Source organism: Notamacropus eugenii, chromosome 2, assembly GCF_028372415.1.
Source record: "Notamacropus eugenii isolate mMacEug1 chromosome 2, mMacEug1.pri_v2, whole genome shotgun sequence".
NCBI classification, from domain to species: domain Eukaryota; kingdom Metazoa; phylum Chordata; class Mammalia; order Diprotodontia; family Macropodidae; genus Notamacropus; species Notamacropus eugenii.
In genome coordinates this window covers 188,775,464-188,796,473 of record NC_092873.1, presented here as the reverse complement: position 1 = coordinate 188,796,473, position 21,010 = coordinate 188,775,464, and the positions used below count along the sequence as shown (strand labels likewise).

The 21,010-nt window shown below is 37.9% G+C and overlaps 2 protein-coding genes across 5 annotated transcripts in view; one reads left to right on the top strand and one right to left on the bottom strand.

Annotated features, from left to right (window-relative positions):
- The window catches only part of SESN1 (sestrin 1), a 132,447-nt gene extending 122,543 nt beyond the window's left edge, over positions 1 to 9,904 (top strand). For both annotated transcript variants that reach the window (XM_072643007.1, XM_072643008.1), the window contains exons 6-10: positions 407 to 554; positions 3,410 to 3,522; positions 6,692 to 6,882; positions 7,918 to 8,062; positions 8,768 to 9,904. In XM_072643007.1, the coding sequence (XP_072499108.1) occupies positions 407 to 554; positions 3,410 to 3,522; positions 6,692 to 6,882; positions 7,918 to 8,062; positions 8,768 to 8,854 (684 nt within the window). In that variant the 3' untranslated portion in view covers positions 8,855 to 9,904. The remainder of the gene's footprint in view (positions 1 to 406; positions 555 to 3,409; positions 3,523 to 6,691; positions 6,883 to 7,917; positions 8,063 to 8,767) is intronic.
- Positions 9,905 to 13,337: 3,433 nt separating this feature from the next.
- ARMC2 (armadillo repeat containing 2) overlaps positions 13,338 to 21,010 on the bottom strand; it is a 168,955-nt gene continuing 161,282 nt past the window's right edge. For 2 of the 3 annotated variants that reach the window (XM_072643004.1, XM_072643003.1), the window contains exon 18: positions 13,338 to 13,595. In XM_072643004.1, coding sequence (XP_072499105.1) covers positions 13,438 to 13,595 — 158 coding nt within the window. In that variant the 3' untranslated portion in view covers positions 13,338 to 13,437. The remainder of the gene's footprint in view (positions 13,596 to 21,010) is intronic. The other variant, XM_072643005.1, reaches the window with a different exon arrangement.

Sequence of the window (21,010 nt, the reverse complement as noted above, 5' to 3'; positions counted from 1 at the left end):
AGAAGGAATTTGACATGGAAAGGTTTAGGGATAAGATGATTTGAGTACTGGATGTGTTGAGTTTGAGGTATACTTGGTATAGAGAGATATGCAGCAAACAAAAATAATGGTCTGGAGCATGGGGAGGTGTTGGGAGGTAGTTGCTTGACATTGATAATTGAAATCATGAGAATGAATAGAAATTTTAAAAGAAAAGAGTTTAAATATTCATTCAGTCTTGTAAACAAAATATATTGGCCGATCTCTGAACTCATTTATTCAGTACCCTTCAGTAGCAAAAACAAAAATAATAATTCCATGACACTTTATAAAATAAAAAGAATTAAGAGTTCCAATTTTAACTTTAAATTCCTGAATAATCTCTACTTATGTGACATGTTTAGCACTAATTATGTATTATTTTCAGATAAGTGATTCTTTTTGTGAGGTGGAAGCCCTCATGGAGAAAATGAAACAGTTACAGGAGTGTCGTGATGAAGAAGAAGCAAGTCAGGAAGAGATGGCTTCACGTTTTGAGATTGAAAAAAGAGAGAGCATGTTTGTTTTTTCATCAGGTAAATAATTTTTATATAGTCAGAATAGTTTCTTTTAAAACTAGTTTCATTTGGAGAAAGTTTATAAACTAGCTAGACAAATGTTGAGAAGCATACTATTTTAGATAGATATCCTTATTATAAGGAAACAGTATTTGAAAGTGAACTTTAGTGTAATTTATAAATAGGATGCTATATTCAATAATTCAACCGGACAAGCATTTATTAAGCACCTACTATATATTAGATGCCAAAAAAAAAAAAATATAAAGCCTTTGCACTCAAGGAACTTATATCCTATTGGGAGAGGGGTGAGATAGAAAAAAATATAAAGATAATTGGGGGGTTGGGGAAAAAACACAGCTAGCAAAAGATGCAGAAATAAGGAAGAGGGTATATCTAGGCATAGAGGACAGCCATGTCTTGTGCACACAGACAGAGGTGGGAATTTCAGTGCGGAGTTTGGAAAATGGCATAGGTTAGTTTGGCTGTAATGATGAAGGTGGGGAGATGTTAGTGTGATGTGTCTGAAAAGGTATCTGAAGGTACCTGTTATCCAAATGAAATAGTTAAAAGTTTTCAGATTTCCTCAGTGTTTTAGAAAGTAAGCTCCACTGTTGCATTAGCCAACATCTGAAAGCACTTTTTAAAAATGAAATTTCTTTATTTTTATTTTGAGTTCCAAATTCTTTTCCCTTTATCCCCTCTCCCACCCTTTTAGAATGCAAGAAATATAATGCCTATTATACATACAAAGGCAGACAAGACATATTTCCACATTAGCCATATGGGGGGGGGTATGTTGGGGGCTCTTGAGTCTAGCATGCTTCCTCATTAGTCTTTTGGAGTTATGGTGGGTTATTGTGTTGGGCACTGAGTCTCTGTGATAGCACTTTATAAAGATCTACACAGATGCAAGATGGTGATGTGGCATTAACAAAATAGAAGTGGAAAACTAACAGTGAACCAGATAAAACCATGGAAAAAGACATGGCAATGTCAAGGTGATTTGGGCCCATTTCTGTCTCCCTTCCCTTTGCTATAAAAGAAGAGAAGTAGTTGAGTGCATTTAGAAGTGCCTCCAGCTTGGGCACTTCCTGTTGGGTCTCACCATACTACTTACTCTTTTACTCAGAAACCATCAGTGTCTCTTTTCTTTAGGATAATGTAGAAAATTCTCAACATGGTATTTGAAGTTCTTCACAATACGGCTTTAAGCTAATTTCCTATTCTTACTTCATAGTTCTCTTTCACATACTTTCCATAATTGCTACCATAATTGACACTCACCGCCCTCAACTCTGCCTCTTAGAATCCCTGGTTCCCTTCCAAGGACAGTTCAGCAGTCCTGCATAGGACTTCCCTGTTTTCCCATTGTGTGCTCTCTTCCTCTTGAAATTCTTTTGTGTTATTTCTTCTGTGTTGTATCTCTAGCCACTCTATTCCTATCCTACCACCTACCCCAGAGTATGTAATACAAGAATTTTTTTATTGACAGTCTGCTTTTGCACTTCTCCATGTACTCCTTTCTCCTCCCTCCCTAAAGAGACATTCCTTTTAACAAAGAATCACAATAATGTATTCAATAGGAAAGTATATGTAGATCCTATATAGAATTGTATGCTGTCTTGGGGAGGGAGGGGGATAGTGGGGGTAGGTGTGGGGGGGTTAAAATCTAAATTTTGTGGTAGTGATTATAGAACATTAAAAAATAAATAAAATTAAAAAACAAAACAAAAAAACAAAGAATCACAAGAGGGAAAAATAGAAAGTCAGCAAACGTGACCAGTGTATTGAGCAAGCCTGACATCAGGTGTTTCTCAGCTGTCCCCACCTCAGCAAAAAAAGGGAAGGGAGGTATATTTTCATATCTCCACTTTGGAGTCAAGCTGGTTCATAATTTTACAGCATTGCACTTCAGTTGTTAAATTTTCCTCTTTGTATTCTTGGGGATAATAGAAGATTCATAATTATCTGTTGATATGAATTGAATTGTGAATCCATGAAAGATTTTTTATTTTATCTTATCCTTTTGTAGCTTTTACTTTATTCTAGCCAGATAATTCGGGCTATAAACTACAGATACTTGATAGAAATGTTTTACAAAATACTTTTAAAAGTGTATTTTGATAATAGGAAAGCAAAAATGTCTTAACTTTAAAGGTTTTAATAATTTTTTTAAAGACTAGAGCAAAATCAAGAGTGATGTCTTTAAGTAACTTTTTTTCTTAAGATGTATTATAATTTTGTTTTCCCTCATGCCTGAAATTATCAGGAAAGAATCACTTTGGATTATTTTGTCAGGTCTTAAAATCTAATGCTTCATGATGATTCTCCGTGTAAAAAATGAAGTCACTGCAGCAGGAAGTAGTAGTGGTAACTCATACAGTATTTTTTCCTTCACCCACTCTTCTAAAATAGTGCTTAGGACCACTAGATTATTTTGACTGTGTGACTATACATTGTACATTTTCACTTAGACATTAATTCTCAGATTACACCACAAACTATGTAATTATTAAGTAACATTTTATAGCATGGTACCACAGTTAGATATTTAATCCATGTTTTTATCTTCAGGTATTCACCACAAGTGTTTCCAAACTTGTATGAAAATCATGCTTCTAAAATATTTCCTCTTTTAAAAAAATTATGGGAAACAAGTCAGAAAATATTTAAAAAATTATGTGCCTGAGAATGTCTTTGGAAATGCTACCTTCAGTGCATTTCCACTCATTAGTGGAATCTAACCTACTTTTCCAGGATACCACATTAGGATTTTATTTGAATTACTTGAAGAGAAGGAAATCCATGTGGATAAAATATTATTATAGACCCTTATTAAAAAGCCAATAACATCATTTTCCTTACTGCAGATGATGAAGAAACTGCACCAGCAAGAGATGTCTCACGCCACTTTGAGGACACTAGCTATGGCTATAAAGACTTCTCTAGACATGGGATGCATGTGCCAACATTGCGAGTTCAGGTGAAACTGAAATATATATTTTACATACTCTATGTAAAAAGCCATGTTGTAGCTTGAGAGGGACCTGGTTTCAAGAACTCTAAAAACTGGTAAAGGGAAATTAATTTTGTAGTTCCCAAATAAGGCGTGGATCTTATTCTGAAAGTTTGTAAGGTTATTGTTTGGAGCTCAGAATATATCTTCTCATTCAAGCCTTTTATAAAAATTTTCACAATAGCCAATGAAAACTGATATTTAACTAAGAATATAGATGAAGTATGATGATGGTGATAGTATTTCAGTCTGGTTACCCTTTATAGCATTGTTTCTCTGTAAAAAGTTAGATTCCAACTTGGAATGTCAAGAATACATTTCCTCTCTTGCAGCACCAACAATGGGAAAGAGAACTCAACTTCACCTCAGCAGGTATTTTTCCAAGACTTCATAGGTATCAGAGAATCCTAGGAGTCTTTGGTATCAGTGGAAGACATAAGGAATTGGAATAGCTGGATTGAGGGCAGGGGGGAATGGCATCCATAAATCAGAGGGCTGACTAGATAAAGGCACTATTTTTAGCCTTACATTTGTTTTTAAAAAATTGGTACCCTACTACCCTCTCTCTTGCTTGCTGTACTAAATTATTGCAAGAAAGGAAATGTACATTTTAGATGTCAATTACCTGAATTCCTTTTAAGATTGAAATATTCCCTGAATTTAACTGAAAGCAGTGCCATTCTCTTTATAGATTTCAGATTTAACTTTGACTTTTGTAAAGTTATTCTTTAGTGTTATGAGTAAATAAATGAAAATAATGATATCAGATTATTGACTGTAATATACAGTAAAACTTGAATTAACTCTGCAAATTTAGAATTTATTGTAATTAGGACCACCATGGTCCTCTAGGCTTCTGTTTCTGTAGGCGATAAGAATAGCAGTGGTCCCAGTTGAGAAGCTGGGATCAGTCAGTAAACATTATTAAGCATCTGCTCTGTGCCAGGCACTGTTGCTAGGGGAAAATAAGGAAAAAAGAATTCCTGTGCTCTTATTTATTAGCTTTTATTTTACTGAAAAAGAAAAACGCACCCAAGATAGATAGACATCAATAGGTAAGTCTACATATATATCCCTATCGAGGTTACATATAGACTAATATTAGGAGATTAGGGGTGTATTCACACTTATACTACACATACTATATATAATCAGTAAATGCAAGATAATTTGAAAAGAGTACTGATAACTAGGGGAAAAAGAAAAGAAAAATCAGAGGTTTCTCCTCAGCGTGGCATTGAAAAGTCAAGGATTCTAAGAGGGAGATGTGAGGAGGAAGTATATTATTCCCGACATGGGAGGCCACTTGAGCCTAAAAGCACAGCAATGGGAAGCTGAACATCAACCTGAGGAAGAAGGAGTTGACCAGTTTGGTCAGAATATAAGAGCCCTGGAAGGGGAATGATGTGAAGTAAATTTGGGCAGGGAGGACCAAAGTATGCTTCATAAATCTGTTATGTCATTTGTTCAGCTACAGTATCACTGAAACTTGTCGAATCTTTCAACAATGATTTATAATTGTTTTAAATGAATTTACTAAATATTCTAGGTTCATGTATTTCATTAGTTAAAGTGGATTTTCTTCCTATCCTCTACCCCTTATTTTACAAAGTGATATTTTATTATTGTGTGTCATTCAATCAGCCAAGTTTTTTTTGAGCATTGACCATTGCTAGCACTTTAGTTAGTTCTACAAGGACACAAAAGAAGTGGGAATCACAATTTCCAACCCCCTTGGGGAACACAGAGACTGTCTGGTGGGAGAGGACTCATGCATAGAATGTTGGATAACTTGTGGCCAAGACCACCAAGTTTTGTTGCAGTAGTCCAAGCAAGGGAGGATTTAGGTAGTACAAAGAAGAATAAACAAAATGAAAACTTCCCTGGAGGAGAGAATTAGCTTTCTGGAGATAAGGTGGTCCGGTAGAAAAATGGAACAGTATGAAGAATAGATTTTAATAGAAGCAAAAAGTCCCTGTTGAGTAGCTGTGAGAAACCAGAGCAGTGCCACATTAGGCAGAGCTTTGGGTGGTAAGCAGAGGACTTTAGAATTTAGTACAGCAAGCAAGAGAGGGTATAGTTTCTTATACATGATAGAAGAGGAATTTGGGGAGAATTAAGCCACTTTTCTGATGCCTCATTTTGATTTAAAAGTGAGCATGGATTCTCAAAACTACACCATCAGAATACAAGCTCTGGCAGTTTCTACCAGGCTAAGAAATCTTTATGTATAGTCTTGACAAGGGCAGCTAAGAGGTACAGTGGATAGAGTGCTGCACCTAGAGACATGAAGATCTGAATTCAAATCTGGCCTCAAGACACTTACTAGCTGTGTGACCCTGGACAAGGTACTTAATTCTGTTGGCCTCAGTTTCCTCCTCTGTCATATGAGCTGGAGAAGGAAATGGTAAATCACTCCAGTATCTTTGCCAAGAAAACCCCAAATGGAGTCACGAAGAGTAGAACGTGACTGAACAATAATATTCCTGACAGTACTGAGAGTGCTCTCAGTGACCAACCTAGTGAAGGGAAGAAAGACTGATCAATAGAAGATGAATTTTTTGGCCTTGGCAGCCATGACTCTTGACATTGATGTGTGAAAGGAGTAGGGAGATTAGATGCAGAAACACCAGTTAGTAGATGTTTAAAGAAATTTCAGTGTAATATGATGAGAAGCAAGATTTGGGTAGTGGTAGGAAAGATAAAGAAGGATGGAGCGAATCTGAGAGCTATTATGTGAATAAAATAAGCTATTATGTAAATCAGATATAGGGACAGAGAGAGATGACTCAAAGGTTCCTAGCCTGGAAGACTGGAGCTCTGAAAGGAAGTTAGGAATGATAGCTGGTTTTAATGCATATAATGATTATCAGTTCAGTCTGTAACATGCTGATTTTTAGGCTGAGGTACAATATACAATAGGGTTCTGCCTCACAAGTGAAAGATCAGACCTGGACATGGGGATTTCAAAATCAGCTACATAAAGACAATTGGATTCTACTAATGATTTTGTTAATAAAAATACTATGTTCTGATTTAAACTGGTAATGTAAAACTAGAATCACAGACTTTGTAATAATGTTCTTGTCCAAATTTTCATCTTTCACATACATGATACATCTTCTGCTGTATATAGGACTATTGCTGGGAAGACCATGGCTACTCTCTGGTTAATCGTCTTTATCCAGATGTGGGACAATTGATTGATGAAAAATTTCACATTGCTTACAATCTGACATATAATACAATGGCAATGCATAAAGATGTAGATACATCAATGCTTAGGCGTGCAATTTGGAACTATATTCACTGCATGTTTGGAATAAGGTTAGTCTCTTAAAATGTTCTTCGTTTTTAAAAAGAAAGTTGTTATCACGTGGACTATCCTTCCCTCTAAGTTGCCTTAAATACCTCCTTTCACAGTATTTTTAGCCCATATTTAAATATAAGGTTACACATTCTTAAATATCGCTGACCTAAATGTCTCTTAAAACAAAATTTTCCCTTGAATTTTATTGAAAGTCACATGGGTGTCTTAATTTTTTTCCAACTATGGTATTTCATAGAAGTAAAAAATTACTTTCTACAGATTAACATTTCAGTCTTAGAGGAAATGAGGTTATAACAATACAATGGTTTGTCATCATTCAAGTGAAAATAAGTTTTCACAGTAATAAATTATACCTTTATAGCATAAAGTACAATGTCACCACTTTTAACTTCTTCTGAGTTCCTTTGATTGCATATATAGTAGCCATGCTAACCCCTTAAGTTGGCCATCAAGCCTTCCATCAGAATAAAATCTATCAAAGTCTTGCTCCAATCTCATCAAACAGTGATGTTAGTGGTGCACAGTCAAGAACAAACTGTCAGGTCCTACCAGACTAGAAAGATTTATAGTCTGTGCCAGGCAATGGTTTGTGCCCATAATCTGAGAACTCCAGGCAGAGAAAGGCAGGAACCAGGACCAGACAAGAGTTTCAACTTCAGAGAGGGGAAGACCTCAGGCAAAATTTCCAAATAAGTGGAGATTTTCTATGGTACCTTCAATTTTTGTACTATTTCTACTTTCTGGTACTCCCTCTTCTCTAGTCGCAGGAAGTCAGTACCCATGCCGTGTCCTTGCTGTAATAGAAGCTTGCAGAAAATATAGCCCTCCATCCAAGCCTGCCTTAAATCCAATGTGTCCAGTATTCCAAAATTGTTTTTCCTTTCTGCTGCTCACAAATAAAAATCCATGTAGTGGCAAGAAACTCATAATGATATAATTTTTTAAAGGGAAAATATAGGCACTAAATGTTAACTGACTGAATATACAATGGAGAATGCCACTTTAACACCTTTTTTTCCCATTTGAAACAGATATGATGACTATGACTATGGTGAAATTAATCAGCTTTTGGATCGTAGCTTTAAAGTTTATATCAAAACTGTAGTCTGCACTCCTGAGAAGGCTACAAAAAGAATGTATGATAGCTTCTGGAGGCAATTCAAGCACTCCGAGAAGGTATGTGTGCATTTTTATCTTGTTCTATTGACAGATTCTAAATTATTTTCACTCATTATCTCAAAGCCCTTCAAATTCTCTAGTACTTATTACCCTTCTACCTAACCAAAAGAAAAGGTGACAGGGGTACTAGTACACATGTTCCTTAGGAAAGAGCATATTAGGGCCAGAGAGTGGTTCAGGGGTGATGGCAGTGAGTTGAGTAGGCTGTGGCCTGCTTAGGAGAGGTGACTGCAGAACTAGAGACAGAAGGGTGAGGGGTTAGTGCTAGTGTGATTTTACATTGCAGTAGCTTAGGAGGCAGGAAGAGTGTTAGTATAAAATAGTCTTTACTTTGAGGGAAGTAAGCAGGAACAGAGATGGGGCAAGGGTGAAGATCCTGCCACTCTTAAAATTGTCTTAATGGAAATTGCAGAACATCGTCTTTACATTGAATGCTGGTATTTAATAAAGCATTGTGTAGTTGCATCCAAAGTTGTGTTCTATCTCTAAGTATTTTATTAAACACAAATTGAAGTTCAGAAAAGCTTTCCAAAAAGAATACTAGCCATAACTTTTTTGATTAGTTCTCTAGGAGAATACTACTTTATTTCATTTGGTAGCCTGGACTTAAGTTAAGCATCGTGTTCACTTATAAAAATAGTGAAACAAACATAAGTATCCAGATATCCAAGCTGTTAATGTGGTATTTTTTTCCATATTCAGGTTCATGTTAATTTGCTTCTTATAGAAGCTCGGATGCAAGCTGAACTACTTTATGCTCTGAGAGCCATTACCCGCTATATGACCTGAAGTCTTTACTCAGTTCAAAAAGTTGATGGAATGATCAGAAGATGGTGTCTACAAGGGGGGGAGGAATGGAGCCCCAGGACCACGGGCAGATCCAGCATTCACACCTCCATTGTGCCATGATTCCTTTAGTTTCTGCTCTCTTACTGTGGGCATGAGTAGGCAGTGCTTGGCTCCTCCTCCAAGGTGAGAGCTGGGGTTCACAGGCTTCTGCTTTATTACAGTTTAAGAAGCTGTGTGACTCTCCGAGTTCCATTGCTTTTTGATAAGATAACCCGAGCTGGAGTGCACAGCGATGGGACTCGATAATGACTAAAGCTTAGTGATGCGTAAGGAATTTCAGAAGATTTTGGTGCTGCTCTTTCCGCCGGTAGAGAGAGAACGGGACTGGCTGCCCCAGTTAAGCTATTAGAGATACAGTGAGCACTGCTACCGTCTGAGCCTCTGTGATTTGTGTGGTTTAAAGCAAAATCTGCATATGTGTTCATTTTGAATTTAAAATTTAAAAATCTAGACAAGCCTCCCATCTCAACAATGACCGTTTTCAAAGTTAACAATTTTTTTCTTCACTATAGTTTGCTTTTGAAAATACTATATAGGACAGGTTTTATTTTAAACATTTACTTACTGTATGACACCAATTAATGCTGGCCTTCCTAAGAAGATTGAGTCCTTCACAGTGCAATCTTCCAGGACAGTGCATAAGCTACAAGCACTGCTGACAGCCACATGATATGTTTCCTTGGGTAGTTTCTGACACTGGCGGGCAGGCAGTGTCATGCTGGATTTTTTTCTAGCACCTCAACTGTGAGCAGTTCTAGGGGTATTACACCCATCGCCCCCATGTTGACAGTAGTGCAGCTACTTAGATAATAAAGCTGTAGAACTTGTAGTATTGCAAAACAAATTTCATTTACAAAAAAAAAATGCTAACTTTGAAATGCAAACTGGTTTGAAAAATGTATTGAAAACTTTGTATTATGGAAGCATGAACTGCTTTTAAGTCTGTCAGTATTATTGGTCTTATTAAATAAAGGATAATTTTTTTCTCCATTTTTTATCTCACTTTATTCATTCGTTCAACAGAAATGTATTAAATGCCCATGGTGTGCCAGAGCACTTTGCTAGGGAAAGATACAGAGTTAAGACATAGTCCCTGCTCTCTTGGAGCTCACAGCCTGATACCAGGATAAGCACAAACACATAACTTACTATACATAATATCATATAAGTGCATCAACGAGTTGCAAAACAAAGTGCTCTAGAAGTCTAAAGGGAATGAATGTGAATTTTAAAGGAAGAGTGGGAATGCAGCAGGTGAAAAGGAATGGAGGGGCAGGGAATTGGAGCCCATCTGAGCTGGTGCCATCTGGAGGACCTTGAATGCCAGGCAAAGGAGTTTGAGAAATACTTGGTAGACAATGGGCACTGATTTTTATTTTTCACATTTCATTTCCTTAAAACCATTGTTTTGAGTCTTTCAATATTCATATGGTAAACAAGACTACTGTTTTGGGTACCGTGCACACCTCCATTAAACAGCCATTTGCAGATGAATTTTTCCTTTCTGATAGTAGTAAACCAGGCCCAGAATAAAAAGCTGCAGCATTCTAGTGAAATCAGGGATGTGCACACCTTTATGATGATGTCAAAATTCTTTTCTTTGGGAATTATTCTTGGGTTGTCTGAAATGAACCTTTGCTTGCTATATATTTTTAAAAGCTAAAAATAAAACTGTTAGGAACAAAAATAAAGCCAACATCAATCAGATCTGTACAGGAGAGTTCAATTTCAGTTATGTTGTAGCCCTCCATCAAGAAACAACAATTTCACATTCAGAGAGTGCCCATATAGGAAGGCAGCATATGTTCTGGGGCAGATGTCCATGCCCTCAGTGGGGCTTACAGCAAGATAACTGATGACACAAAATGTAAAAACAAAACAAAATACACAAGTACATTATCAGAGAATTCGGTTTTAAGATTTAAGTGTAGAGATCATCTTTTTACATTTATCAGCAGAAAGATCCTTGTGTGTTTCCAGATAAGCCTATTTTCAGTAGGACCTGCCCATTTAACCTTCCTGCAGTTGGCTACTGCAAGTAAAATATCTGTGGAGAGACAAACTAGCTAGTTTGTTTCTCCAGTTTTTATATTCCCTGCCTCGTCCCTTACCCCCAGAAGATTACTAGTGAAGAGCCAAAACATTTTTGAGCCTTAGCTTATGCAACAAAAGAACACAAGGCTGAATAATGGAGGGTCAACTGCTTCGTCCACTTTGCTTTAAGCAACTTATTTGAAAATTTGACTTAATATCTGAATTTCTCTCTCTTACCATTAATCTCAAACGTATTCATTACCTGAACAGTATGTGCAGTATGAAATAAAAAATATATATACATATCACAGGTGCTTCCTGTTACACAGTAATAGTTTTCCCCAAACTAAACATAGGATTTCTAATGTTACTATAATCTAATAGTAACCAGACAAAACTGGGAGAGGGAAAAACAGCTTTCAGCCCAAGGGAATATCCTAAACATAAAAAAGGTTTTTCTTCCAATTTAATCATGGAAAGACCATTTCTGAGGTTTTTTTGGGAAAAAAGATAAGTAAAATCTCTCAATTTTCCATTTGTCATAATGTCAAAGCCAGGTGAGTGACTAAGTTAAATTTTTCAATGTAAAGGGCAATGATAATCCTTGTTTTAACCTGAGCCAATTATTAAATTCCAAGGGAATTTAATTCTTCTAGTTGTTTAGACATTACAGGAAGGTTACTAAAAATAATCAGACTAGTAAATAGAAATGCTTTCCTACATCATCATGGTTCTTGTCAAAGTCTGTCTACACATGGCACAAGGGAAAAGGGTCAGTGGAGGGCAAAAATTGGCTCTTCACACTTGGTCCTTTTTTCTTACTGTGTTTCTCAAGCCTGGCCCAACACTCACATGAATTTAATAGTTTTTCCCTTGAGATTTATGAACCTAGGAAGAAATTCTTAGCAGTAAAATAATGATTATGTAAAAATATTAAATATTACCATTTGGGAAAAAAAATTTGAACATTGTATGCCATTTTAAGAGTTCTCCTTTGTTAAAGGAGACTTCCTCATGTGAAGACTGGTCTCTGGAATGTTTTGGAAGGGACAAACGCAAACTCTGGCCAAATTATTTGACTAGAGTACAGTAAGGCTCAAAAACAGCTATCTATGTTACACCGAGTAGAACATCAGAGTCATAGAGGTGGAGGGATCTTCAAAATAATCTAGTCTAACCTCCCCCCACCATACACACACATCCTTTTTTTAAACAGATAATGAAACTAAGACCCAGAGGATAACATGACCTGTCCAACATCACCCAGATTGTTGGTAGAGCCATGACTGCCAAATTAGGTTAGACACAGACTAAATATTCTTGCGTTAAGTTCTACCATAATAAGACCAATACACTTCCAAAACTCTTTACAGCCCCTCTCCACACTCCACAGAAGCCCATTCAGTCCCTGGGATCCACGTCTGGTACCTGATCTATCTAGAGGAACCTTGGAGCTGGAGTTCCTTCTAACAGTCCTCACGTTCCAGTTTAGTCTATAATAGGATATCCCCACACAAACCTGAGTTTGTCAACCAGGCCACTGCTCTGATGATCTCTTAGGGACAGGCAGAACTGCGGATGAAACAACTAATAAAAGGAAGCTAGAATCAAACTTCATTTTCAAAGTAGTTTGACAAAAATGACTTCCTCTTTCTAGGACCTTTTCATGACTAGTATTTTAAAGAGAGGGAAAAATAATATTAGTCTTGGTGGTTCTTCTGATTTTAGCATTTAGCAAAAGAGCATTTAGCAAAAAAAAAAGAAAAAGAAAAAGAAAAATCCCCTACACTTCACACAAAGCAGCATGTGAGTACACAAAGTAACCCAAAGGAAAGGCACTAGGCTTTGTTCAACTAGCCTCATTATGGATATTCAGTGATTTAGACCCGGCCAGAGCAAAACCAAAGCCTCCTTTTGTTATGGATCTTGTTTATCCCTGACATGATCCCAACCTGCCTCCTCCTTATCTCCACACCCCCCACAAAAGCCACCGTATCAGAAAATGGATTCACTGCAGATAAAATATGAATTAGCTAACTTGTTCATTTTAAAACGTACTGCCATTTTAGAACTTCATTCAGATTTAAAGGGTTTCATCTACAATGCACATCTCATTTAGTAATGGACAAATTAAACTGTCAAGAATTTAGATTCCAGAATGTGTGCTGCAGAAGAATTTTGAAAGACTGAAACTATTAAATCTTTAACAGAAGAATCATTTCATTAGAAAAATAATGAAAGTATTTTATCTCAAATTTCTTAGAGTAGAAAGTTTATAACAATTTACACATTCACTTTTTATAATATACTGATTACAATGGGAACTATTCATTGCATTTAAGTCTACTCTCTAAAAATCAGTACCTGAGGATAAATGAATTGTTCCATATTTATTCATGAAAAAGTGTTTGAATTTATTACTTTTTTATGAAAAGACCCAACTTGAATTCATCTTTATATTGTTAATCACCTACCAGACTTTTACCATATTAAAAAGAAGGAATAGGTAGAGGTTCAAGGAAGGTGTGGTGGCTCTGAATACGTTTAAGAAGTTGCTGTGCCACAGGCTTGAATTCTGTTTCCCAATAAAGTTTGTGATAGTCTCTTAAGTCTCTGTCAAAACTATAATCCAATGCTAGTTCTTCATCTGCAAACAGAAAAAAAAAGTAGTAGCCATGACAAGTTCATGTCGAATTATGACTTGCTTTGGGAATCTAAAACAATCAATCATACATTGCTTTTGTCCAAGTTTTCATGTTTGGAATTAAAAATGAAGAATTGACTATCCCCTTCTTTTCCTACGTGCTTCTGACTTTTATTTGTTAAGGACCCATCTAAAAAACTTCAGGCAAGAAGAAGGAGACTTGGAGGGCATCAAGGCATATTACTTACTTACCAAATCACATAATAATAAGAGGGGCTGAGATTTGTAGAGGCTAAGGTTTATAAAGCACTTTGAATACATAATATTATTCAATCCTCACAACTCAACCAGTTAGGTACTTAACTATGTGCATGATTAGAGAAGGAAATGGCAAACAAGAAAACCCCAAAAAGGGTGATGAAGAGTCCGACTTAACAACCCATTAAATGTGCACCATCATCTTGGGTTACTCCTATGTACTATCTTGAACTTCACAGATGAGCAAAGAGTCTCAAAGAGGGTAAGTGAGCTGGTGATCCAACCAGTGAATGTGGGCAGGTATCACCTGACTAACAAATCCAACATATATTCTACACTCCCACACTGCTTCCTCAATAAAGAAGATGGTACCTTTACAACAGACAAACAGAAGAAACAGCTCAAATTTGACTGTATTCTCTGAAACCAAACCTTTTCCGGGTTGTACCTAATAAGGCTTCCACACAAAGACAACTCTACACTGAATGAAATTCTGGGGTGTGATTGAGATAAAATCGAATCCACACATTATATAGAAAAATAATCATTTTTAAAGTGCCAGCGTATACCTTTGCTTACTTAATCTAGGATCAAGGAACGCTGAAAGCTTAAAACACTCAAGTAGTAATGAAAAGATAAATGTGACTGCTCAGACAAGGTTATCTGAAGCATTTCTTGGCTCACTTTGAAGACTAGCATTAGCATTTCCACCTGCTTAAATGAAACATCTTCTCTCTATTTTTGAAGACATGAGAAAAATTCTTTAAATTTTTTTTAAAATTTTCATTTCCTGGGGCAGTGACTTCAAATCAATATAGTAACAGTTTACTAATACAGGCTAGGTAGCTTGGTGGATAGACCTATGGGCCTGAGGTCAGGAAGACCTGAGTTCAAATTCAGTTTTAGATATATTAACTGTGTGACCCTGGGCAAGTCACTTAACTCTGCTTGCCTCAGATTCAGCATCTGTAAAATGAGCTGGAGAAGGAAATGGCAAACCACTCCAGTATCTTTGCCAAGAAAACCCCACGGACAGTATGATCCATAGGGTCACAAAGAATCAAAAAACAATCAAGTGAACAACAATAAAAGAGGCTGAATAGAAATTCAGTCTTAATGAAATTTCTGTAATTCTTTTTGTCTGTCCTCCCTTCTGCCCATCTAAATCTTACCTCTCCTGCTTGGGACTTTGGCTAACACTCATCTCTTTCTCCTTTGAATTCCTATTGCACCAATTTCCTACTGTTCAAGACCTTAAATCTTCTCTAATTGTCATATATGTTAGTTCTGTCTCTTCTTTCCTGGAGGATATGAGTAGCAATCTGTCTTTCCAGACCACATCACATCACTTAAAAAAAAAACAGTCCTGGTTTTCATGACTTGTCTTCTAAAGTATATGTGTAAAGGATTTTAAAAGTCAAAATGCATTTTCTCATAGAAATAACATTAAATGGCACTTAGACTTTTTTGGCCAGCTCATTTAACAATTTACTTAAAGCACAATAATGTATTAATACTTAGTACTACAGAAACTAACCAAATGTAAAAGACTGTATGTGTGAAACAATGTAACATTTCTAAGGGAAAATACATTCAGACTCTAATTTGGAATGCCAGTAATATATGACCCCACCTCTGTCTTTAAATTCCAGGTTAACTAAAGTGGGATGGGGTGGAGACAGAGAAGGAAGGAGAAGGTTTGATTGGTTGCTTTGGGGAATGAGGAGTTATCAGATGAGTGTCTTCTCCCAGTGTAAATCCTTGGGATACTTCAACCTAGATTAAAGAGTAATTCACTTTAGATTTCACAAGACTAAGCAATTTCAAATATTCCTAAGGACTTTGGAGAATTGTTTTTTCATTTAACCAAAGGCAACAAGAAACATCACTTCTTCTTGCCCTGAAATACTCAAGATGGGAAAGAGTAACCAGACCTTTATTAAGATAATTACAATGATATCCAGTGGATATATAGACTGCTAGATTTTTGTTGTTGTTCAGTTGTATCTAATTCTTTGTCATACTGTGGATCATACTGTCCATGGAGTTTTCTTGGCAAAGATACTGGAGTGGCTTGCCATGTCCTTCTCCAGTGAAAGAAGCTAAAAGTTTGTTGATGACTCAGATGTCTCACTCTGGCTTTCTTCAAAAAACATTATTAGAGGGGCGGAGCCAAGATGGCGAAGTAGAAAGACGCACATACACACAGCTCCGAACCCACAAACCACAGAACGGCTAGAGGGGACCAACCCAGGGCGAATTCTGCACCCAGAGACCACGGAATATTGGAGCGAGGGAGATTTCTGTTCCAGAGAGACCTGCAAACCTCTCGCAGGGGGTCCTTCGCGCCGTGGACTGGGCACCAGGACGGGGAGCAGAGGGTAGCCCTGCCGCGGCAGCGACACCGTGAGGAAAAGATCTGAGCAGGCTACGGGGACGGGATCTCCAGCGGCCACGCGGGTCCCTCCACCCACAGAGGGACCTGCAAACCTCTCGCAAAAGGTCCATCGCGCTGCAGACGCGGAGCCCAGCCCGGACCTGCGGCAGCGGCGGCGGCCACGGCTCCGAGAGGTACAGATCCGAGAAGGCTCCAGAGACGGGATCTCCAGCAGCGGCACAAGCCCCCCCACCAACAGGTGACTGACGGGGGTAGGTAAGAGAGTGTCTTTGGCGGGTCGAGAGGGGAGTGGGGTGCCCCCATGGCTCGGGCCCCCCCAGGAGATAGAAGCTGAGAGGCGGCTACAGACAGGGGCTCCCCAAACGGGCGGGAGCCTGGATCCATTGTGGAAGGTCTGTGCATAAACCCCCAGAGGGAACTATGCTTGAGAGGCGGCCCTGCCCCTGACCACCTGAACTTAATTCTCACACTGAATAGCAGCCCTGCCCCTGCCAAAAATCCTAAGGCGGGAAGCAGCATTTGAATCTCAGTTCCCAAACGCTGGCTGGGAGGACCACGAGGCGAGAAGGGTGTGAGGAGAACATTCAGAGGTCAGGTCACTGGCTGGGGAGAATGCCCAGAAAAGGGAAAAGAGATAAAACTATTGAAGGGTACTTTCTCGGAGAAAAGACACTTCCTCCCTTCCTTTCTGATGGGGAGGAACAATGCTTGCCATCAGGCAAAGACACAGAAATCGAGGATTCTGTGTCCCAGCCCACCCAATGGGCTCGGGCCATGGAAGAACTCAAGAGGAATTTTGAAAATCAAGTTAGAGAGGTGGAGGAAAGACTGGGAAGAGAAATGAGAGGGATGAGGGAGAAGCATGAAAAGCAGATCAGCTCCCTGCTAAAGGAGAACCAAAAAAATCTTGAAGAAATTGGCACCTTGAGAACTAGCCTAACTCAGTTGGCAAGGGAGGTGCAAGGGGCCAATGAGGAGAAGAATGCTTTCAAAAGCAGAATTAACCAAATGGAAAAGGAGATTCAAAAGCTCACTGAAGAAAATAGATCTTTCAAAACTGGAATGGTACAGATGGACGCTAAGGACTTTATGAGAAAGACATATCACAGAACATAGCGTGCAGATTCGAAAAATGGAAGATAATGTGAAATATCTTATTGGAAAAACAACTGACCTGGAAAATAGAATCAGGAGAGACAATGTAAAAATTCTGGGACTACCTGAAAACCATGATCAAAAGAAGAGCCTAGATATCATCTTCCATGAAATTATCAAGGAAAACTGCCCTGAGATTCTAGAACCAGAGGGCAAAATAAATATTCAAGGAATCCGCAGAACACTGCATGAAAGAGATCCAAAAAGAGAAACTCCTAGGAGCATTGTGGCCAAATTCCAGAATTCCCAGGTGAAAGAGAAAATATTGCAAGCAGCTAGAAAGAAACAATTCAAGTATTATGGAAATACAATCAGGATAACACAAGATCCAGCTCCCTCTACATTAAGGGATCGAAGGTATTGGAACAGGATATTCCAGAAGTCAAAGGAACTAGGACTAAAACCAAGAATCACCTACCCAGCAAAACTGAGTATAATACTTCAGGAGAAAAAATGGTCTTTCAATGAAATAGAGGATTTTCAAATTTTCCTGATGAAAAGACCAGAGCTGGAAAGAAAATTTGACTTTCTAACACAAGAATGAAGAGAACCATGAAAAGGTGAACAGCAAAGAGAAGTCATAAGGGACTTACTAAAGTTGAACTGTTTACATTCCTACATGGAAAGACAATATTTGTAACTCTTGAAACATTTCAGTATCTGGGTATTGGGTGGGAGTACACACACACACACATGCACACATGCACACATACATAGAGACAGAATGCACAGAGTGAATTGAAGAGGATGGGATCATATCTTAAAAAAAAAAATGAAATCAAGCAGTGAGAGAGAAATATTGGGAGGAGAAAGGGAGAAGTTATATGGGGCAAATTATCTCTCATAAAAGAGGCAAGCAAAAGACTTATTAGTGGTGGGATAAAGAGGGGAGGCAAGAGAAAAACATGAGGTCTACTCTCATCACATTCCACTAAAGGAAAGAATATAATGCACACTCATTTTGATAGGAAAACCTATCTCATAATACAGGAGAGTGGGGGACAGGGGCACAAGCAGGGTGGGGGGGAGGATGGAGGGGAGGGCATGGGGAGGAGAATGCAATCCGAGGTCGACACTCATGGGGAGGGAAAGGACCATAAGAAAATAGAAGTAATGGGGGACAGGATAGGATGGAGGGAAATATAGTTAGTCCTATACAACACAACTAGTATGGAAATCATTTGCAAAACTAAACAGATTTGGCCTATATTGAATTGCTTGTCTTCCAAGGGGAAGGGGTGGAGAGGGAGGGAGCTAAAGAAGTTGGAAGTCAAAGTGTTAGGACCAAATGTAATGTTCTTACCACTGGGTAACAAGAAATACAGGTTAAGGGGTCAAGAAAGCTATCTGGCCCTACAGGACAAAAGAGAAGACGGAGACATGGACAGGGAGAGAGGATAGAGGAGAGAGCAGATAGGTCACAGGGGCAATTAGAATGCTTGGGTTTGGGGGGGGGGAGGGGATAAAAGGGGAGAAAATTTGTAACCCAAAATTTTGTGAAAATAAATGTTAAAAGTTAAATAAAAAAAAAAACATTATTAGAAGATGAAGTAGAGATAGCCAGAATTAAATGACATTATTTTAAAAAACTCTAAAAATGACTACAGATCAGCATTATCTTCAGAATAAGCTCTCTTAAGGTAATCAGATCTTCAATGGGTTAGGGTCAAGGGCAAAGTAAATACCAAATTTTAAGGAAGATTAAAGACCAGAAGACAATGATGAGACTACAGAAGGTCTAATTTGACATGTTTGAATAAGCTGTCAATTCTGAAAAATGGGAAATGGAAACATGTAAAGGCATTTATTCTATCACTATCTCTAAGATAAATTTAACCAACATAAAAACTGTAGTTACAATAAGGAAGCTGCAACAGGCTAAAAGCCATCTCAGCAAATACATACACAGGCAGGCAGACAGATATCTAATCAACATGATAAAAAAAAGGGAGGGGGGAAGGTCAAACCAATCTGGAATAGAAATTAGGTAAAACACCATGGATGAGAATTAAACGTTCCAAGTAGTATCACCTCATAAAATGGGGGAGAGAACTTGAAGAAAAGAGGAGCCTCTAGAAAGATTAACATGGGATCTACCTCAGCCAGGTTATCCTGCAAGCATTTACAGATGAAATCAGGACAAAAAAAAAATGCGAAATTAAATAGGATTACCAGTTTTTCCATATATTTCTCCCTCTTCTCCACCATTCTACATCTCAAAATCATTACTGTGTCATTCCTTATTCTTTCCTCTGCTAATTTCTGAAAAAAAAAAAAGCCAACTCTCCTCCTAAGCCTCCTTATCAAGGCCAACAGCCCTACTTGTGAAGTCCTTGATCTCCCTATTCCCCTCCCATCTCCTCTGGCAGCTTTTGTCTTCAATCACTACCCTCAGCCATCCGCCATCTTTAATATCATTGTTTCTACTGTCCCTTTTTCTACTGCCAACAAAAATATCTACAATTCTTCCATTTTCAATAAAATTATCCCTTTATGCTTTCCTTCTATATTTCTCCTTTCAGTGCCAAATTCCTTGGAAAAATCTTCCACCTTCACTGCCTCTACCCCTTCACACCCTGTTCATTTCTATTAGTTTTTTTCCTTTGTATTTTGAACTGAAACATCCAAAGAAAATGAGCACTCAATGTATATGGCAGGATGCTAGGCATGAAAACAGCAAGTCTTCATTCTGTAGAGTGTGCTTTCCTTTTTAAGCAAATGACAAATTTATAGTTTCAAAGCTGTCCTGCTTATCATCTGTGATTCTTGATTGCTTCTGGCTTTCTGTCTAGTCTGATTGTTTTTCCCCTTTTCTTGTAAGTGATAGAGGAAAAATCCTATCCCTATTCTCCCTCTTCCTATGAACTCTTTCCTTTTCTCCAGTGAAAAGAAAAACAACCTCTCCCCCAAAATTTTCATGGTCAAGGACAATAAATTCTTATATTGGTCATATTCAAAAACTTCTGTCTCATTCTGCATCTTGAGTCTATCTCCCTATCAGAGATGAGCAGCATGCTCCACCATCAGTTCTCTGGAATCATGGTTGCTCATTGCATCAGTACAAGTTCTCAAGTCTTTAAAAGTTGTTTGTCTTTACAATGTTGTTTTTATAAACTTGCTCTCCAGGTTCCACCCACTTTACTCAGCATCAGATCGTGTAATTCTTCCTAGGTTTTTCTGAAACCATCCCCTTCATTTGTTCTGGTGTAATATTCCATTACTCTCATATACCATAATTTATTTAGCCATTACCCAACTTATAAGACACCTCCTTCATTTTCAATTCTTTGTCACTACAAAAAGAGCTGTTGTATTTTCATAATTAAGGATCCTTTTTCCCTTCCTCCAGTTATGTTGGGGCATAGGCCTAGTAGTAATAGTATTTCTGGGTTAAAGAGCATGCACAATATGGTAATTTGGGGAGAAATTGTTTTCCAGAATGGCTGAACCAATTCACAGTTCTATCAACAATGCATCATGTTTCTGGAAGCCTCTCCAACTCTAGTCAGTTTTCTTTTTTCTCACTCAGCTTTGCCAATCTGATAAGCATGAGGTGGCTGTTTGTTTAACTGGCATTTCTTTATTAGTGATTAGTGATTTTTCATAA